This window comes from Triturus cristatus, chromosome 6 (assembly GCF_964204655.1).
Source record: "Triturus cristatus chromosome 6, aTriCri1.1, whole genome shotgun sequence".
NCBI lineage: Eukaryota > Metazoa > Chordata > Amphibia > Caudata > Salamandridae > Triturus > Triturus cristatus.
In genome coordinates, this window is record NC_140589.1 from 79,327,501 (window position 1) to 79,344,772 (window position 17,272).

Sequence of the window (17,272 nt, forward strand, 5' to 3'; positions counted from 1 at the left end):
CATTTCCAAGTGAAACCAGTCAATGTTACTCTATGGAAGAAAAGAGAGTTATCGGCTTTTGGGTAAGTGCTCGACTGGCAGAGTTAAAGTTCTGGGCATAGACTCAGGGGTCTCCCAGGGTCAGGTCAGTACAGTTGTTACACCCTCAGCGGCACTGGGGCAGCCGGGTGCAGAGTGAGTTAGGCCCAATGTTATCCTATGGGAGGCAGGGGGACCTTGGCGGGTGGCCGCTGGCTGGCAGGGCCACGCGGCTCTGTGAGCTGGGCTCCTGGTCACTTGCTCAGGGCCAATGGGGGAGTAGAGTAGAGATTGCACTACCAGGGGCACTCGGGCGGCTGTGTGCAGGGTGCTTTTGAGCCATCGGACGCTCAATGGATTGCAATGGAGAAGCTCAAAAACGAACAAAGGCTGCAAGCTCGGGGACGAAGATTCTTCAGGTGTGACCATCACTTCGAGGGGTAAGTTGGGTAGTTGGAGGATAGGTAGGTACCCAGGAGTTGGGCACAGGGGGCCACAGGGCACAGGGGGCCACAGGGCACCGGGTGCAGGGGTGCCATTTGGTGTCGGGAAATCTTACCCTCGGCTGGTCGCGGTTGGAGGGGTGCCTGGTTCTGAGGCTGCAGTTGTCGCCAGGATCGTCGAGGTGGGTCCTTGGGTGCTGGATTCGGGGTCACAGTCGCCGGGGGGACGTCCTCAGGGTCTTTGTCCACTCCAGCACAGTCTAGGCTTGACGGCTGCAGAGTGTGCAGGGTTCGCGGTTCCTAGCTGCTGCCAGAGGTCAGTTACTTGCTTTGAGCAGTACCACTGCTCGCGGGAGTCCCAGATGCTTGGAGTCACAAGGTAGCCAGGTTCTGCGGGGTTTGTGAGGTTGTTGGAAATGGGAGATGCCGGGATTTAGCAGGCGCAGGTTTGAGGGTTGACAGGACGGTAGGGCTGGGGCCAAAGCAGTTGGTGTTTTCCTCTTGTTAGCAGCTGCACGGCAAGTCGTCTTGTTTCTTGATCTTTGCTGTTTCGGATTCTGGATCTGAGGAAGGAAGGTTCAGGGTGCCCCAAAATACTAAGTTTAGGGGCGTTACAGGTAGGTAAAGGGCAGGGACCAATGGGTCCCTTCCCTGGGGTGGGTACACCCCCTATCCTGCCACTCTCCTGTGGGAGGGGGGCAGTAGCCTAGTCCTGATTGGGCAGGGCTCCTCATCTACAAGATGGCGAGAGCCCAGAGTTGTGCTTCACCTCTCCTCCCCCACCTGAGGGGTGGGGTTGACAGAGGCTGGCACACCCCCTTTCCTTCCTTTGGGTTTCTGGCTAGTCTTCCCGCCAGAGTGGGGGTCAGAACCGGTAGGGGCCAGTTGCTGAGTACAGCAAGTGGCCTGGAGGAGCTCACAAAGGTGGCATGCATTTGAAGCTTCCCCTGCCCATCCTGGGGGAGGAGACCTAGCACCTCGCCCAGGATGTGCATTGGTGCAGGCCCAGGAGAGTGGATGTCTCTCTACCCAGAGGTCCAGCAACATGTCTGCTGTGTAGCAGCCTAGGCAGACCTCAGACAAGACGTGGATTGTAGGTTAGGTTCAGGGGGCATCTCTAAGATGCCCTCTGTCGTGCATCTTACAGTAAATCCCACACTGGCATCAGTGTGGGTTTACTGTGCTGAGAAGTTTGATACCAAACTTCTCAGTCTTCAGTGTAGCCATCATGGTGCTGTTGAGTTCGTGTTGACGATCTCCCAGCACCATATACTCTTAATTGCAGCACTGCACTTACAGTGCCCAGGAATGGACCTGGGTACTGTAGGGGCACAGGGCTCATGCACCTGTTGCCACTCCACTGACATAGGGCACCCAGCTAGAGGGGTGACTGAGGTATGCCAGGGCAGTGTGTGTTGTGGGCATGGCACACAGGGATGTATGCCATGTCGACTCTTTGTTTTGTTCTGCATCAAGACACTCAGCCTGCAAAGGCAGTGTGTGTGTGTGTCAGGGTACAGGACCTCTAAGGGTGGCACAATAAGTGCTGCCGCCCTTAGGGGCCTTCTCTGGTCGCAAGGCCCTAGGTACCTAGGGTACCATATAGCAGGGGCTGACATGTGACCAGAGATGCCAATTGGGGTTTGACTGTTTAGGCAGTTTTTAGGGAAAGATCACAGGCCCTGGGCACCTGATTGGCAGGAGCCCAGGGCACAACAAGGAAATGTGCATCAGTTATCAGGCAAAAAGTGGGGGGGGAGGGTTTACTGCAAAAAAAACCCCACTTCCTTACACCCTGCCGATATTTCCTCTATATCCTCCTCGAAAATAACCTCTTGAAGAGGCTGACAGATTGTTGCCCTTGTAAGAGGAGGCGGCATTGTCCGTAGAGATGTTTTTGGAGCCGCCCCTGTAGAATGAGCGGCGAAAGGAACCTCTGTTGGAAGGTGCTTGCAAGGCCCCCATGGACTTAGGAACCTCTGTGTCTTATATTTACTTTTCTAAATATGCATCAACAGCTGGTCCAAAGAGATGTTGCTTATCAAAAGGCTGATTAAGGATAGAGGCTTGTATCTCAGGTTTAAACCCAGAAATCTTCAACCAAGCATATCTGCGAAGCAGTATGCAAGTGTTTATTGCCCGAGCCACATTATCTGCCTGATCTAAGGCACATCTGATAGAGGTATTAGTTATTAACTCACCCTCTTGAATAAGGTTGCTGGCTTTAGCTTTATGTTCGTCAGGAAGGAATTCAATGAGCTTGTGAAGTTCATCATAATGACCCCCATCGTATCTTGCCAGTAATACTTGGGCATTGGCAATACGCCTATTATTAGCAGCTTGTGATGCTATCCGTTTACCGGAAGCATCTAATAATTTGGACTCTTTATCCGGAGGCGGGCGTCCTCTGTGGTTTGGGAGTTAGCCCTCTTACGAGCATTAGAACCGAACGAAGAGTCTAAAGGTAACTGTCCTTTGATGTAGAATGGGTCATTAGGCGCAGACCAATGTTTCTCTACCCTGGGAGTGATGATCCTAGCTTTGACAGGGTCTTGAAAGATACCACTAGTATGTTTAAGCAGGGCCTTCAACATCGGTAAGGTTTGTGTAGCCCTTTGAGATGAACTAACAGTCTCTAATATAAATCCTCTTCTAGACTCTACTTGTGGAGCTCTACCCCATGGTATTCTGCAGCTCTATTAATAAGTTCAATGTACCCAATATTACCATCTGGAGAAGAAGGTTTGGATGGATACAAATCAGGGTCATTATCAGGTTGGGGGACATTATAATTTTCCCAACGATCAGTATTCTGTGAAACATCTTGTGATGCATAGTCATCTATGTTATGTTATTGGTTTGTAAAGCGTGACAGCTGCCCCAGCAAAGAGGCGTCCCGGCGCTGAAAGGCAGAGAAATGACCACGCACAGCAGGGCAACAGGAAAGCCTACAAAAGGGGAAAAGAAAAGTTTTAATAGCTTTTCTGAATTGAAGATAGTTAGTGAGCCCCCGGATGTGGGGCGGCAAAGAGTTCCAAAGGATGGCAGCTCTGCTCCTAAAGGATCAAAGTCATCATCATCATCATTATCCTTCCCTCTATCGTGTGTGTTAGATGGTGTAGGTGAAATAACAGGGACCTCAGGAATGTAAGGGGGAGAAGAGTCAATAATCAGAGTTTTCTTTTTCAAAGGCATATGGTAATCCTCTGACAAGTCGACTTTCCTTTCTTCCAGAAGATTGGCGTGGATGTGTCCAGTTTCCGGGTGGATTATGATTTTTTTCTGTCTAGGATTCGGTGAATTTTCAGTCCGAGGCTCCCGGCTTCGAGAGTTGCGGCTTCGAAGTCTTCGACTCCAAAGATTAAGCTTTCCGCGATGGCAGAATGGAGACCAGAAGGTGTTTCGGTTTCGACACCGAAGGTTTCGGGTCGGCACCGGCATGTGGACGGGTCGAGCCAGAGCCGGAAGGCTGTTGTATTTGCTATGGCACCGAGCCCTAAGGCGGGGTGCTCAAAACCTTTTCTTGGTGCCAACCTTGGCCCGCAGGCAGAGGATGGACCGGAGCCTTTTTCTTGCAAAGGAGATGATAGAGGAACATATAGTCTTTACTCACGTTAGGTCGTCGGCATCAGAGTCAGCGTCAAACACGAAGACGTGTCCCTCCTCCATCTCGGCCTCCTGCATTTGGGATTCTTCTTGATCAGACTCTTCTGCGAGGAGGTCCAGCGCAGGGCCCCTGTGTAGGTACATTTTGTGACGTCAAGCCCGACGATCACAGAGGGTTTTCTTCGAACAAAACTATTGGGACGCAGCGCAGTCTTTCTCGTCGTGTTCCTCGGATAAGCAAAGATTACACACTTAGTACAAGTCGGTGCGCGGGAACTTAGCGCGACACCTTGGAGAAAACTTGCATTGAGTCCGTTCCATCAGCTGCGACCGATCCCGGCGCGGGTTTGTCCAACAGCCTTCCAGGAATGTTTTGATCTAAGTTTTCGAGAGTAAAAGGATACGTGGAAAGTAAGAAACGTGGTCAATTGACAATACCGTCGAGAGTAGTGGATTGCACGTCGAAGGGGGCACGAAAAACAGTGCCGAACCGGAGCACAACAATTCACTTCTGAACCCGATGGCGGAAAAAAACAATCTAATAATTGAGGCGATGCCCATGCGTACTATCACCTAAGGGAGGAGTCATCTACCTCGTGACTGGAAAGACTTCTTCGAAGAAAAACAAAGTGCCAACATCCAGGCCCAACACTAGATGGCGATCTATGCAAAAGCATATGATCTACAGCTCATATGCCTCAAACCAATTGTTTTCTGTTTTACCCGAGCAGTGTGCATGTGTATTTCAAAAACAGACTTCTTAGTATAGGGAGGGTGACCTACTCTCTATTATCAATTTGCAGGACACTATGTGAAACCCTCGATTTCTTGCTTTTCTTCTGGTGGTACTTACTGGAGTGGGATGACTTTGATGAAGATAGAGATCAAGACCGTTGAGGCATCGTACGTCGGGCAACATGGAGCTTGAGGGATCGCACCCTCAAGGCCTTGGGGTGTATGGCCTGACAATAGACACAGGTCTTGGTATCGGGGTAGTGCTCAAGATAACAGAGACAGACGACATGTGGGTCCATCACTGACATTTGCCAGTGACAGGTGCCACAGGGCTTGAAGCCAGCCTTTCTCGTTGACATCCCTGCCAGAGCAGGAGACAAGTCTCAAAAAAAGACAGTCAAAAAGTGACTAGGGGGTATCTCTCTCCTGATCTGTGCTAAATAAGTCAAACAACGCCACCTACCAGCATGCAAGAGGACGGATCACAAAAAAGTTTCGGATCCAGTCTGATGCATGGAGATAATTCTAAGGTAAGGAATCTGCAGCTAGAAGTCTCTATCAGATGTCGATTATGAACAAACCTCAAATACCTTTATCTCACTGGGCTGATGGGTAATCCCTATTATCCGGGAACACTTATGTGGTGTTAGCTAGATGAATTTGTTGAGAGTATGGCCTTGCAAGCATAGTACTGACTTATCCTTTAAGGGCTAACTCCTTTGCAAGCACACAGAGTAGTCAATTAAAATCACCTATGCATTAAATATGGAGTTTGTGTTTCTATTCCTGGCTGATGTTTATGAGAAGTCAGTTTGCTCCAGTGTGTTAAGTAATTATAAATTTTCATTCCATATGAACTTGCTTATGCTGCCAGTGTATGTAATAAAATAGTGGCTTACTTCACAGTATTTTGAGATATTATTCTGCACCCAAAAATAGGAAGCGGTTTGCTCTGCGTGAGACGTTTAAAGGACATACTCAAGAACTGCCCACTATGCGTTAAGCAGGTGTACGAATGGAGCTAAAGATAGATGCCTTTGTTATTTGTACAGCTTTTCAAAATGCTAAAAGTACACAATAAAAAAGCATAACAACAACAAATGACAAAATGAATTACTTAAGTACAGCCATTCAGAAGAGAAAGTGATGCATTGTATTGCTCTCTAATCACAAATTGTGACTTTATTAGTGAAAAAAAATGCTCGTGGGAACAGATGCTGAAATCAAAGGAGTAACAATGTCTAAACCTAAACAAGTGAGTCGCCTGGAGGTTTTACAGGATATAAAAATAGTTTTTTGACATTGACCTTTTTACCTGAATCAGCTGATAGAATTTGTACTTTGCATCAGAAGAATGTGGAGCAACCCGAACCTGGTCTGGTATCTGAAACAAACAAATATGGTTTCCTTTTACAGAAAAGACAACAAAACATGGCATCAGATTAAATCCCAAATAGAAAACAATATCAATAATTTTTAAAGCACATGTACTTACCAGTAACTAGACTTTATTCATAGACTCACATGTTTGAATTATTCCCTATGGTCAGACTGGCAACACTCAGTAAAAATGTTATACAGTTGTGGAAAAATGCATTTATCTAACAATGTGCAATTTACATCCTATTCACATCATTAAATCACACTCGAGACCCAATAGAGTGGACAGACTTAGAGCGTTACTCCCCATCAAAGGCATCTTTAATTCCAATTTTACAAACACTTAAAAAGGGAAAGGAAATTATCAGAGCCACATAAAATGGGAGGAGGGAAAGATCCATCTGAATATTAGAAAAATACATACACCGAAGAAGTGTAGCTATAGGTCAGACAACTTCTTCTCCATTAGATCTTTCATAAATTCAGATGACCGAATTACTACGACCACCGACCTTAAAAGTGGACATCAAGACTTCTGGTTAAAATGGCAGGCGGACAGCAGTTTCCCTGCAGAGCTCCTGGAGGATTTTGCAACTGGGCCCTGCTACGACTCGAAGAGTAAGAGATGGGCAGGTTGAGGAGTCCGAATGAAGACCTCTGTGAAGATACATGTTCTCCAGTGTTATGTTTCATAGGGTACCCCAATATAGGCCCGAGTATTCTCCCAACCTTTCCCCTACATTTACCAAACCATTACACTACATAACAGATGTTGGTATTCACCGTTTATCTAGTTAAGCGCTGCATAAAATGTTGTATGGTTTTCCCCAAAAACTATCCTCATTAATTATGCATGACGATTCACAGAATCACAACAGAAATACCATCTTCTGCACAATAACTATGTATAAGGATCATCCCTTCCGTCATCTTCGGCCAACATGACACAGCAAGGTAAAATCCCCTGAGGGTACCTTTTTGTTATATACACACACGATACCTCTGCCAAGACAGAGAGAGGAGAAAAAGACTTCCATGCTGACACACTGACACGAGACACTGAGGTTCCTGCACACAGGCACTCCAGCTCGCAGTGGTCCAACATCCCTCGTGGAGTGTCCATCTCGAGACCAAGAAGGGGTCCCACAGTCTTTCACTTCAGGTAATGGGGTTGGCTTCAGACTAGGGGGATTCTTGGCTCTACACGTACATACATGCTAGGTACACTTAGATAGATCTAGTTAGGGTTGCATCGTACGAGTACGCATTATTATTGTCATGTTTTTATATACATGCATACATCCATTATTTTAGCACTACGGTAGAAATCTACCATCCATTTACTTATGCTGAATATTGAATATGCTACTTACCAGTATGCATCTGTTCTTGGCATGTAGGGCTGCTGACATTCATATCTGTGCATAGATCGCCGCCTAGTGGTGGGTCCGGATGTTTGCACGTTGTTGTCCTGGAAGAGTCTTCGGAGTATCCTGGGATAGGTGACTCCTCCCCTGGACTACAGTGCGCATGGGCATCCTCTCCATCCTCAGATTGTTTTTCGCCATTGTGGCAGTGATGGAGTAGATACAGAAAGTGATGACCATGCTTACAGTAATTCTGAGAGCTGCAGCTGTTACAGGCGCCGGGGAGGAGGGAGGGCGATATGAATGTCAGCAGCCCTACATACCAAGAACAGATGCATACTGGTAAGTAGCATATTCAGTTCGAGGCATGTGGGCTGCTGAATTCATATCTGTGCATAGAATACATAGCAGTACCTCCTATTAGCGGCGGCTACCAGTGCCAGCTGCAGCGGTCTGAAAAAGAGTTTTGAGAACAGCCTGTCCTACAGCTGCCTGCTGTTTTGATTGCACATCTACACAATAGTGTTTGGTAAATGTGTGTGTAGTGGACCAGGTGGCTGCTCTACATATATCATGCAAAGGGATGTTTCCTAGGAAAGCCATGGAGGCCCCTAACTTACGTGTTGAGTGGGCTCGTGGGGGAATCGTTAATGTGCGTTTAGCCTTTTGATAGCAAATTTGAATAGATTTAACGATCCATCTGGCTATACCCGCTTTGGAGATAGCGTTACCTTTGTGGTGTGGGGCAAAGGCAACGAAAAGTTTTTTTGTCTTCCTAAAGATCTTAGTCCTGTCGATATAGTACATGAGGGCTCTCTTCACATCTAGTGTATGGAGTGCTCTTTCTGTGACAGTTTGTGGGTTTTGAAAGAAAACAGGCAGTTCAATAGTTTGATTCATGTGGAACTGCGATATCACCTTGGGCATGAATTTGGGGTTGGTACGTAGTACGACCCTGTTGGCGTGAACCTGTATAAACGGCTCTTGAACGGTTAGTGCCTGGAGTTCACTAACTCTTCTTAAAGAAGTGATCGCTACTAGGAAAGCTACTTTCCAGGTAAGGAATTGAATCTCGCATGAGTGTAGAGGTTCAAAGGGTGGACCCATCAGGCGTGTGAGGACCAAGTTGAGGTTCCACATTGGAGCCGGTGGGTGGCTTTGAGGAATTACTCGTTTGAGTCCTTCCAAAAATGCTTTGATGGCAGGCACTTTGAATAAAGAGAGGTGCTGCCTGTTCTGGAGATAGGCTGATATTGCGGTCAAATGGACACGTATAGAGGTGTACGCCAGATTGCATCGGTATAGGTGTAAGAGGTAACAAATTATGTTTTGGATGGATGCGGCTAGCGGGTTAATGTCATTATTATTGCAATAAATGACGAACCTTTTCCATTTGGCTGCATAGCAAGCTCTGGTAGTGGGTCTTCTAGCTTCCTTAATGATGTCCATACAGTCAGGTGGCAGGTTTAGGTAGCCAAACTCTAGGACTTCAGGAGCCAGATCGCCAGGTTCAGCTGTTGCGGATCTGGGTGCTGAATCTCTCCATGGTTCTGCGTCAAATGCGCGGGTTTGATCCGCAGCCTTTGATGCGGCACCACGGAAAGTTCGAGAAAAGTGGTGTACCATGGCTGGCGTGCCCACGTTGGAGCAACCAGGACGAGTGTCAGGGAGTGTTGTCTGAGTTTGCGAGCCACCAGCGGTATCAACGGCGCTGGGGGAAAAGCGTACGCAAATCTGCCGGACCAGTTCATCCATATCGCATTGCCCTGCGATTGTGGATGTGGGAACCTGGCGGCAAAGCTTTGGCATTTTGCGTTTTCGCTTGTGGCAAATAGGTCTGTCTCTGGATGACCCCATTGCTGGAAGTACGGTTGGAGTACTGATGGGTGTAACTCCCACTCGTGCATCTGGTGGCTGTGTCTGCTGAGCAGATCCGCCATCTGGTTGTCCTTGCCGGGGAGGTGTTCCGCCATGAGGAACATGTTCCTTTGAATGGCCCACTTCCACATGCTCTGAGCCAGATGAGACAACTGTGGAGAGTGTGTTCCTCCCTGCTTCTGTATGTAGTACATGGCGGTCATGTTGTCCGTCCGGATCAACACGACTTTTTTGCACAAGTGTACTTTGAATGCTTTCATAGCCAGGAAGATTGCCATCAGTTCCAGAAGGTTGATGTGCATCTTCTTTTGTTGTGTTGTCCATAGTCCCTGCACTGTGTAGTTGAGTACATGAGCTCCCCATCCCTGGAGAGACGCGTCCGCTGTCAGTATTATTTGTGGAACAGGCTCTTGGAACGGTCGGCCCTTGCAAAGGTTTTATGGATTCCACCAATGCAGAGAGTTGTATGCCCGACCGCTCACCAACACTAGGTCTTTCAACTGTCCTTGAGCCTGATTCCACTGACGTGCTAAGCACTCCTGAAGCGGGCGCATATGTAGTCTCGCGTGTGGGACTATGAAAATGCAGGAGGCCATCATGCCTATTAACTGCATGAACACTCGCGCGGGAAGGGAGTGTCGTGGTTTGAACTTGGAAATCAGCATTTGCATGCTGTTGATTCTCACTAAATTTGGCTGAGCTGTGGCCGCCAGAGTGTCTATAGTCGCACCTAGGTACTGTTGTACGTGTGCGGGTTGGAGATGGGATTTTGGGTAATTTAGTGAGAACCCCAGACTGTGAAGGAGGTGAATGGTGCGGGACATGTGGCTGGCACATTGCTGGGCTGACTTTGCTTGAACAAGCCAGTCGTCGAGGTAAGGGTAGACGTGTATGTGCTGTCTCCGTAGATGGGCGGCCACAGTAGCTAGGCACTTTGTGAAAACTCTGGGTGCTGTTGTCACGCTGAAGGGAAGGACTTTGAATTGGTAGTGCTGCCCCTGAACAGTGAACCTGAGGTGTTTTTTGTGTGAGGGGTGAATGGGTATGTGGAAATACGCATCTTTGAGGTCCAGTGTGGCCAGGAAGTCTCCCTGCTTGAGCAGCGGGAGGACTTGCTGTAAAGTGAGCATGTGAAAATGCTCGGAGAGAATGTAGCGGTTCAGGGGTCTCAGGTCTAGTAAAGGTCTGAGTGACCCGTCCTTTTTCGGTATTAAAAAGTACAGGGAGTACACCCCCGTACCTTGCTCGTGGACGGGTACGACCTCTATTGCACCTTTTAGTAGCATACTTAGCACTTCCTGCTGTAAGAGCGTTAAGTGCTCTGAGGACATAGGACGGTGTTTTGGAGGTATTGTGGGTGGAGTGGAGGTTAATTCTAGGCAGTAACCGTGTTTGACAATATCTTTGACCCACCTGTCCGTGGTGATGGAGTTCCACGTGGACAGGAACCTTTGTAGCCTTCCCCCGACAGGTGTTATGTGGTCGGGAGGAAGGGAGAGGGCGTCACTGTTTGTTCTTGGGGGAGGACCTGGTGTTGCCGTATCCGCGTCCTCTGCCCTTTGTGCTTGAGCCACGATAACCACCCCGGGTGTTTTTATCGTAGGTTTGCTGTGACCCCTGTCCTCTACCTGCTCCTCTATTGCCGAGGCGACGAAAGGAGCCGCTCCGAAAGGACTGCGTTTGGAGAGCCCCCATGGACTTTGCAGTGTCTGTGACCTTTTTTATTTTCTCTAGGGTGGTGTCAACCTCTGGCCCGAATAAGTAGTCGGGGTTGACAGGCTGGTTGAGGATGTTATTTTGTACCTCAGGTTTGAATCCGGAGATTCGTAACCAGGCGTGTCGTCGCAACATGACGCTAGTAAGCTTTATGGCTCTGGCAGCTGTATCCGCGGCATCCAGTGCACACTTAATGGATGCGTTTGTGAGGAGTTGTCCCTCCCTGATGAGGATCTCTGCACCCTCTTTGAATTGGTCAGGGAGATGTTGGAGTAATTGTTCTAATGTGTCGTAGTGTGCTCGATCGTAGCGAGCGAGGAGCGCCTGAGTATTGGCAATGCGCCATATGTTAGCTGCCTGTGCCGCAACCCGTTTGCCGGAGGTCTCTAGCACCTTGGACTCTTTGTCCGGGGGAGGAGCATCACCTGTTGTTTGCGAGTGTGCCCGTTTGCGAGCATTCGCAACTACTATGGAATCCAGAGGTAACTGGCCTCTAATGTAGGTAGGGTCCCCAGGCGCCGACCTGTATTTCTTGTCGATCCTGGGGTTTATTACTCTTGCCCTGGTGGGTTCCTTGAAGATGTCCTTTGCTGGTTTGAGGACACCCTTCAACATGGGTAGAGTTTTTATATTCCTTTCTGAGGATGCGAAAGTATCCATGAGAAAGTCGTCCTCGACGGTGTCAGAGTGGAGTTGCACACCATGATTGGCCGCAGCACGTTCAATGAGGGCGTTGAATGCGGCAGTGTCCTCTGTGGGAGACGTTTTTGCTTCATAGAGTTGCGGGTCCTGTGTATCCATAGGTGCACCCGAGTCTACAGGCTCATCCCAAGCTTGGTCAGGGTCCTGTTGGCCTTCAGGGTCCATCTCTCCTTGGTAGGGGACGTGGTCACCTATGTAGTCCTCCAAAACGTCTGTTTCGGAGTGTGTGGGTGAGAAGGACTGTGGACCTTGGTAAGAGGAATGGAGAGGTTCGTAAAGAACTGGTTCCGAAGCCACTGGCAGCTTTTTCTTAAGTGGGATCCGGTAGGAGTCCAAAGCTGGCTCGGAAGTTATTCTCCTCTTGTGGAGCATCATCCTGCCGGTGTCGGCGTCGATGATATGTGATGGTGACGTCTCTGATTTGGAACAGTTTCGGGGCCGTGGATGGCGGCAGGCCAAAAGTGATGTTGGCTGGTGCCGAAGAGGCTGTTGGAGCTTTTATCGGCTCGGAGCCTGACGTGTCCTGGAGGACTGCTTTGTGTTTGACGCGTTGCGTAGCAACTGGCCGCACCTGGAGTGCCATCGATTCTTTTGCGCCGACCGGTTCTGTAGAGGCGGGCGTGGACTTCTTTGGCGCCAGTGGGTCATCGAGTCGAGGAGTGGTAGTGGCCGTCGACGTCGTCGATGAGTGTGCCTTTGGTGGTGCTGTCGAAGCGGTGTGAGACGCAGCAGGCAGCTTGACCTTTGGGGTCGGAGCCGATTGTTTCGGTGCCGGGAGCCGAGTAGGTTTGGTGGCACCGAAGGTCTTTTTCCGTGTGTCGGCGCCGACGTCGGCTGCTGCAAGTTCTGCACCGAAGTCTCGTTTGGTGCGGTCGGTGCCGACGGGTTTTGCTGGCGTCGAAGGTGTGGTGGGCCTCGAGCCGACCAGCGTCACTTTTGGTTTCGGTTTCTGGTGAACCAGTACAGCTTTCGGTTTCGAAGAAGGGAAACCAGCCGTTTTAGGTAGTAATGGCTGCCGCTGAATGTCCGAGGCCGGGCCAGAGGGCGGGGCCGAAGAACTGCGGGATAGGTCTTGGGTAAGGCCCGAAGGCGATCCCTCGACCGGGGCCATAGACTGGCGCACTGGGATATCCTCAGTCTGTACGGGTAGGCCTTGCTCGTCACCGGAGCTACTCTCTTCGGCCCCTAAGGCCTCATCGTAGTCTCCTACCTCGGTGTCGGCTTCATCTCTGTGAAAGAGTCGTTCTTCGACGTCCTCCGATCCGGAGTCGTGTCCGGAAGCGGGGCTTGAGGGTAGGTTCTCCACGTCTTCGACATCTTCGTCCTCGGCGCTGAAGATGTTGGTCGGGGCCGGTGCCGCTTGCTGCGCTTCGAGTCTCGCTGCTCGTCGATTCCGGAGAGTCTTCTTGGATCGGAATCGGGCACAGGCCATACATGTAGACTCGTCGTGATCCGGTGAAAGGCATTTGTTGCACACCGGGTGGACGTCGACATGGGGATATTTCGCATTGCATACAGGACACCTCTTGAATGGCGTCCTCGATTCCATCGTCGATGTCGGGTCGATGGTCGGGTAAGATGCGAAAAAGTTGGTTCTGGAAGTTAGTAAACTAACAAAGATACTATCGATACCGATCGGGAACAGTACCGACGCGAACTAAAGGCCTTTTGGCCTGGAAAAAGTTTTTCCTAACTTGAGTCAAGATAAGCACATCCGAACCCAATGGCGGAAAAAAACAATCTGAGGATGGAGAGGATGCCCATGCGCACTGTAGTCCAGGGGAGGAGTCACCTATCCCAGGATACTTCGAAGACTCTTCCAGGACAACAACGTGCAAACATCCGGACCCAACACGAGGCGGCGATCTATGCACAGATATGAATTCAGCAGCCCACATGCCTCGAACCGTTTATCTCTGTTTCTGTCTTATGGTTGTTTCAGCACACCTATTTTACATTAGAAGACGCTGGTACAATAGATGCTTAATGAAAACGTCTCCACCGTGTATTCTGTGTATCTCTCTGAGACAAAGTGAGCAGGAGTCACTGAGCGAAAAGTACTGTACAGTTTCCACGATCTCTGATGAGACAAGGTTGTCATGTTCTATAGTTGCCAAGTACTATTCTCTCCTTGGTAAGAGGAGTTTACAGTGGCACTGTGAGCTAGCTGGTATACAGCGAACATACCCGTGGGGGTGTCTGGAATCAGTCTGTACACCAGTCTATGTTGTCTAAACGTGCAGATCCTATATAGGCTTATAGGAACAACACGACATGGCCCCGCCAATGTTGGTTTGTTTCTTATTTAACAGTCAAATCTGAGTAGTTCAGTTGTGCTTTTCTCAGAGACCCCAACTTACATTATTCGAGAGATATCTGGAGTGGAAGGGAAAAAAAAATCGGCCAGCACTGAGTAGGCAGATCCATGTTTTAGCTGTAGGTTTATTCAAGTTTGAAGAAAAAATAGTTCCTATTGTGCATAAAACCTTTTCTCAGTTTCCTCAAAACATTTTCAACAATGACTGAAGAAAAAAACACTGCAGCATTACTTGCGAATGCAGCCAGGTAAGGAAAACAGGAAGGTGATATTAACATTTCAGAAAATGTCAGAACTGCCCTTACTTTAAAATTGGAAGACTATGGAGGAGTCACAGCAAGATGTGGGACAGTAACTTTCAAGATTAAGGCACAAGAGTCATACAGGACAGAGGTATTCTATTCATGGGTCAAATTCCCACCAGCAGATGCACACACAAATACATTTCATTCTTACACTGAAGATGAAACACCAGAGTAATACTGTCCATATGAGGACATTGAAGTTCTGCTCACCTACCAGGAGCACATAAACTGGTTTAAAGGCGCCCTCCCACATACAAGAGATACAGTAAGACTCGGTCCACTCAGCAGAGACGGGGAGACTTGGCCAGTCCTAGCAGCTTACTCACGGCATCCAGACATTGACACAATAAAGGTAGCAAACTTACATCTGCTACACAAAGAAATAATAAAAGTTTACAGAAACCTGACACAGTTTATGAAGAGAACACTCACACTTCAGCCAGCAAGGGCTACACCAGCAGGACAGATTCAGGGATCTACAAATAAAATAACTCCACAAACGCTACACGCAGTTATGGGTAAAATGCCCACTAGACGTGAGCAAATGCCATTCTGGATAGCTCAGAAAATAACACAGCTAGAGGCAGTATTTCCACACACAACCTCTCAAAAAAGACACAGAATGCTGACAATCTGCTTGCCAATGAGGATAGTTCCCCAGATAGAGGATTGTACCTCTTGGGGTACATTTTTCGCTGCCATATATACCAGAACTCCTGGTATTTCTTCAATAGCAGCAATACCAGATGTATTAAGACAAATACAGAATGAGTATGGAGCAGAACCTGCTTTGAACTTAGGGATGAAATTGTTAGGAAATTTTGCCCAGGTATCAACTATTATATCAACAAACATAAAAGGGGAGGCAGCATCAGTGGCAATACGCCAACGCCTGAGGGATTTCACTCCTTTACAACAGGAGCGTCAATTACCTAAAATTATCGAAGATACCTATGCCGAATTAGGTAGAGTTAGTTTGGGAGCTAGAGCAACAAAACCTCAACTCATGGGTGGTTCTGAAGAGGACAACACCAAGCAATCACCTGATTCTTCCAAGAAGAAACAGGACAATAAAAAACAAAAGAATAGAGAGAATAGATCACAATCCAGGGTGGGTCTCTTCAACAGGAGCCCTCCAAAAGGAGGTACAACCTTAGGAATCGTGACAACATTAAAAAACCTGACAGGTATCAGGATACTGATACACATTCCTCTCGCTCTTTTCAGGGTTTATCAAAAAACACAGAGAGGGAAGGACAGTCAAAACACAGACAAGAAGAACAGACAAAGTTCAGAGACACACAGCATACTTCGAACTATAATATCAAAAAAGAAGCTAAACTCAAATCAAAACTTCCATTTAAAAAGAATAAGGTAGCAGGTCTTAAAGTTAGACATGCCCAGAATTCTGAAGACTCAACTTCTGAACGGGAAATGGGCTCTGACGATGCTGAACAGTGCAGCAGAAGTAAGAATAGCTCGCCAGGACCTGATGGAATTTCTGGTGACAGCGGAGTTAAATGAGCACATCACGGTGGAAACACCTGATACAAGGGTTAAGTGTCCCACATCGGTTATAAGAGATAACACTCAAAATGGAGGGGGGACAAACCCAGGAAAATCAAAGGTCTCTTTTGGGAGAACCTGCCTTTTGGCTAGGACATCCTTTTGGCCAAGAAAGACTGGCAGCCTAAGATTGCTATGGAGTGGCCAAAGGGAGAAATGGTAATTTTACCGGCTTTTTCCCACCTCGTTCAAATATACTTAAACATACATATGAAGCAGGAGTGGGCGGTGGCACTTGCTCCAGCATTATATATCGCAACCATGTAGGGTGGGATTCTGAGACACCTCACCATGTATTCCCAGTAAAAACTATTCCAACTCCACAGAGACAATACCCTATTAAACAAGAAGCAACAGGTCAAGGAGATCTTAGATCAACTTGAATATCAAGGTGTAATAGAAACTTGCACCTCTCCAATGAATAATCCCTTGTTTCCTGAAATAAAACCTAATAATTCATACCGACTAGTTTTAGACTCCAGACATCTGAACACATGCACAAAGAGATTTGCAATACAGAACGCACACAGTGCCGCGTTAATGAATAACATTATGTGGAAAAAATACAAATCACTAGATATCGCAAATGGATTTTTCTGCCAAAATTTAGCGAATATTTGACAGCATTCTCAGCGCTCGGTTCTCAGCGTCACTTCTTTAGACTCCCCCAAGGGTATAAAATAGCCCTGGGTTGTTCTCAGCTAGGGTGACAGAGTTACTTCAAAATTTGGATGAGGAGGCATTGTCCCATGTAGATGATATTTATCTGATGGATAATGATTTAAAGGATCATTTGACCAGGGTGAGCAACATCATTTTGGGGTTCACCTCTAAGGGCTACAGATTCAACTTTAAAAAAATCGAAAACAGCCCCGCTCAATATCCTATTTTTGGGATATGAGCTTTCAAGTGAAGGGAAAAGCCTAGCAACTAACCATTCAGAAAAATGTGCGCTGCTCCAACCTCCAAAATCCCTGTAAAACTTACAATCCATATTGGGATTCCTACATTTTGGCAAAATGTACATTTTGGATTAAAAAAGTAAAGCCTTTCTACAATTTAATCAGACCTGATTTTTCAATTAGACATTGGACACAGAAACACACAGATACACTTTGTTCCTTACAAGCTGACATGATAGCTTCAAAACACCTACACAAGTGTAAATAGCACACATTTTGTTATGCGTGTAATTGCGGGTCAATCAGGGTACCCTTACCTAACCTTTAATGAAGGGGA

General features: G+C 47.7%; 1 protein-coding gene across 3 annotated transcripts in view; it reads right to left on the reverse strand.

The window, feature by feature from the left end:
- The window catches only part of LOC146813789 (cap-specific mRNA (nucleoside-2'-O-)-methyltransferase 1-like), a 944,292-nt gene that overhangs the window by 425,161 nt on the left and 501,859 nt on the right, over positions 1-17,272 (reverse strand). For all 3 annotated transcript variants that reach the window (XM_085610252.1, XM_085610251.1, XM_085610253.1), the window contains one exon: positions 6,118-6,186. In XM_085610252.1, coding sequence (XP_085466378.1) covers positions 6,118-6,186 — 69 coding nt within the window. The remainder of the gene's footprint in view (positions 1-6,117; positions 6,187-17,272) is intronic.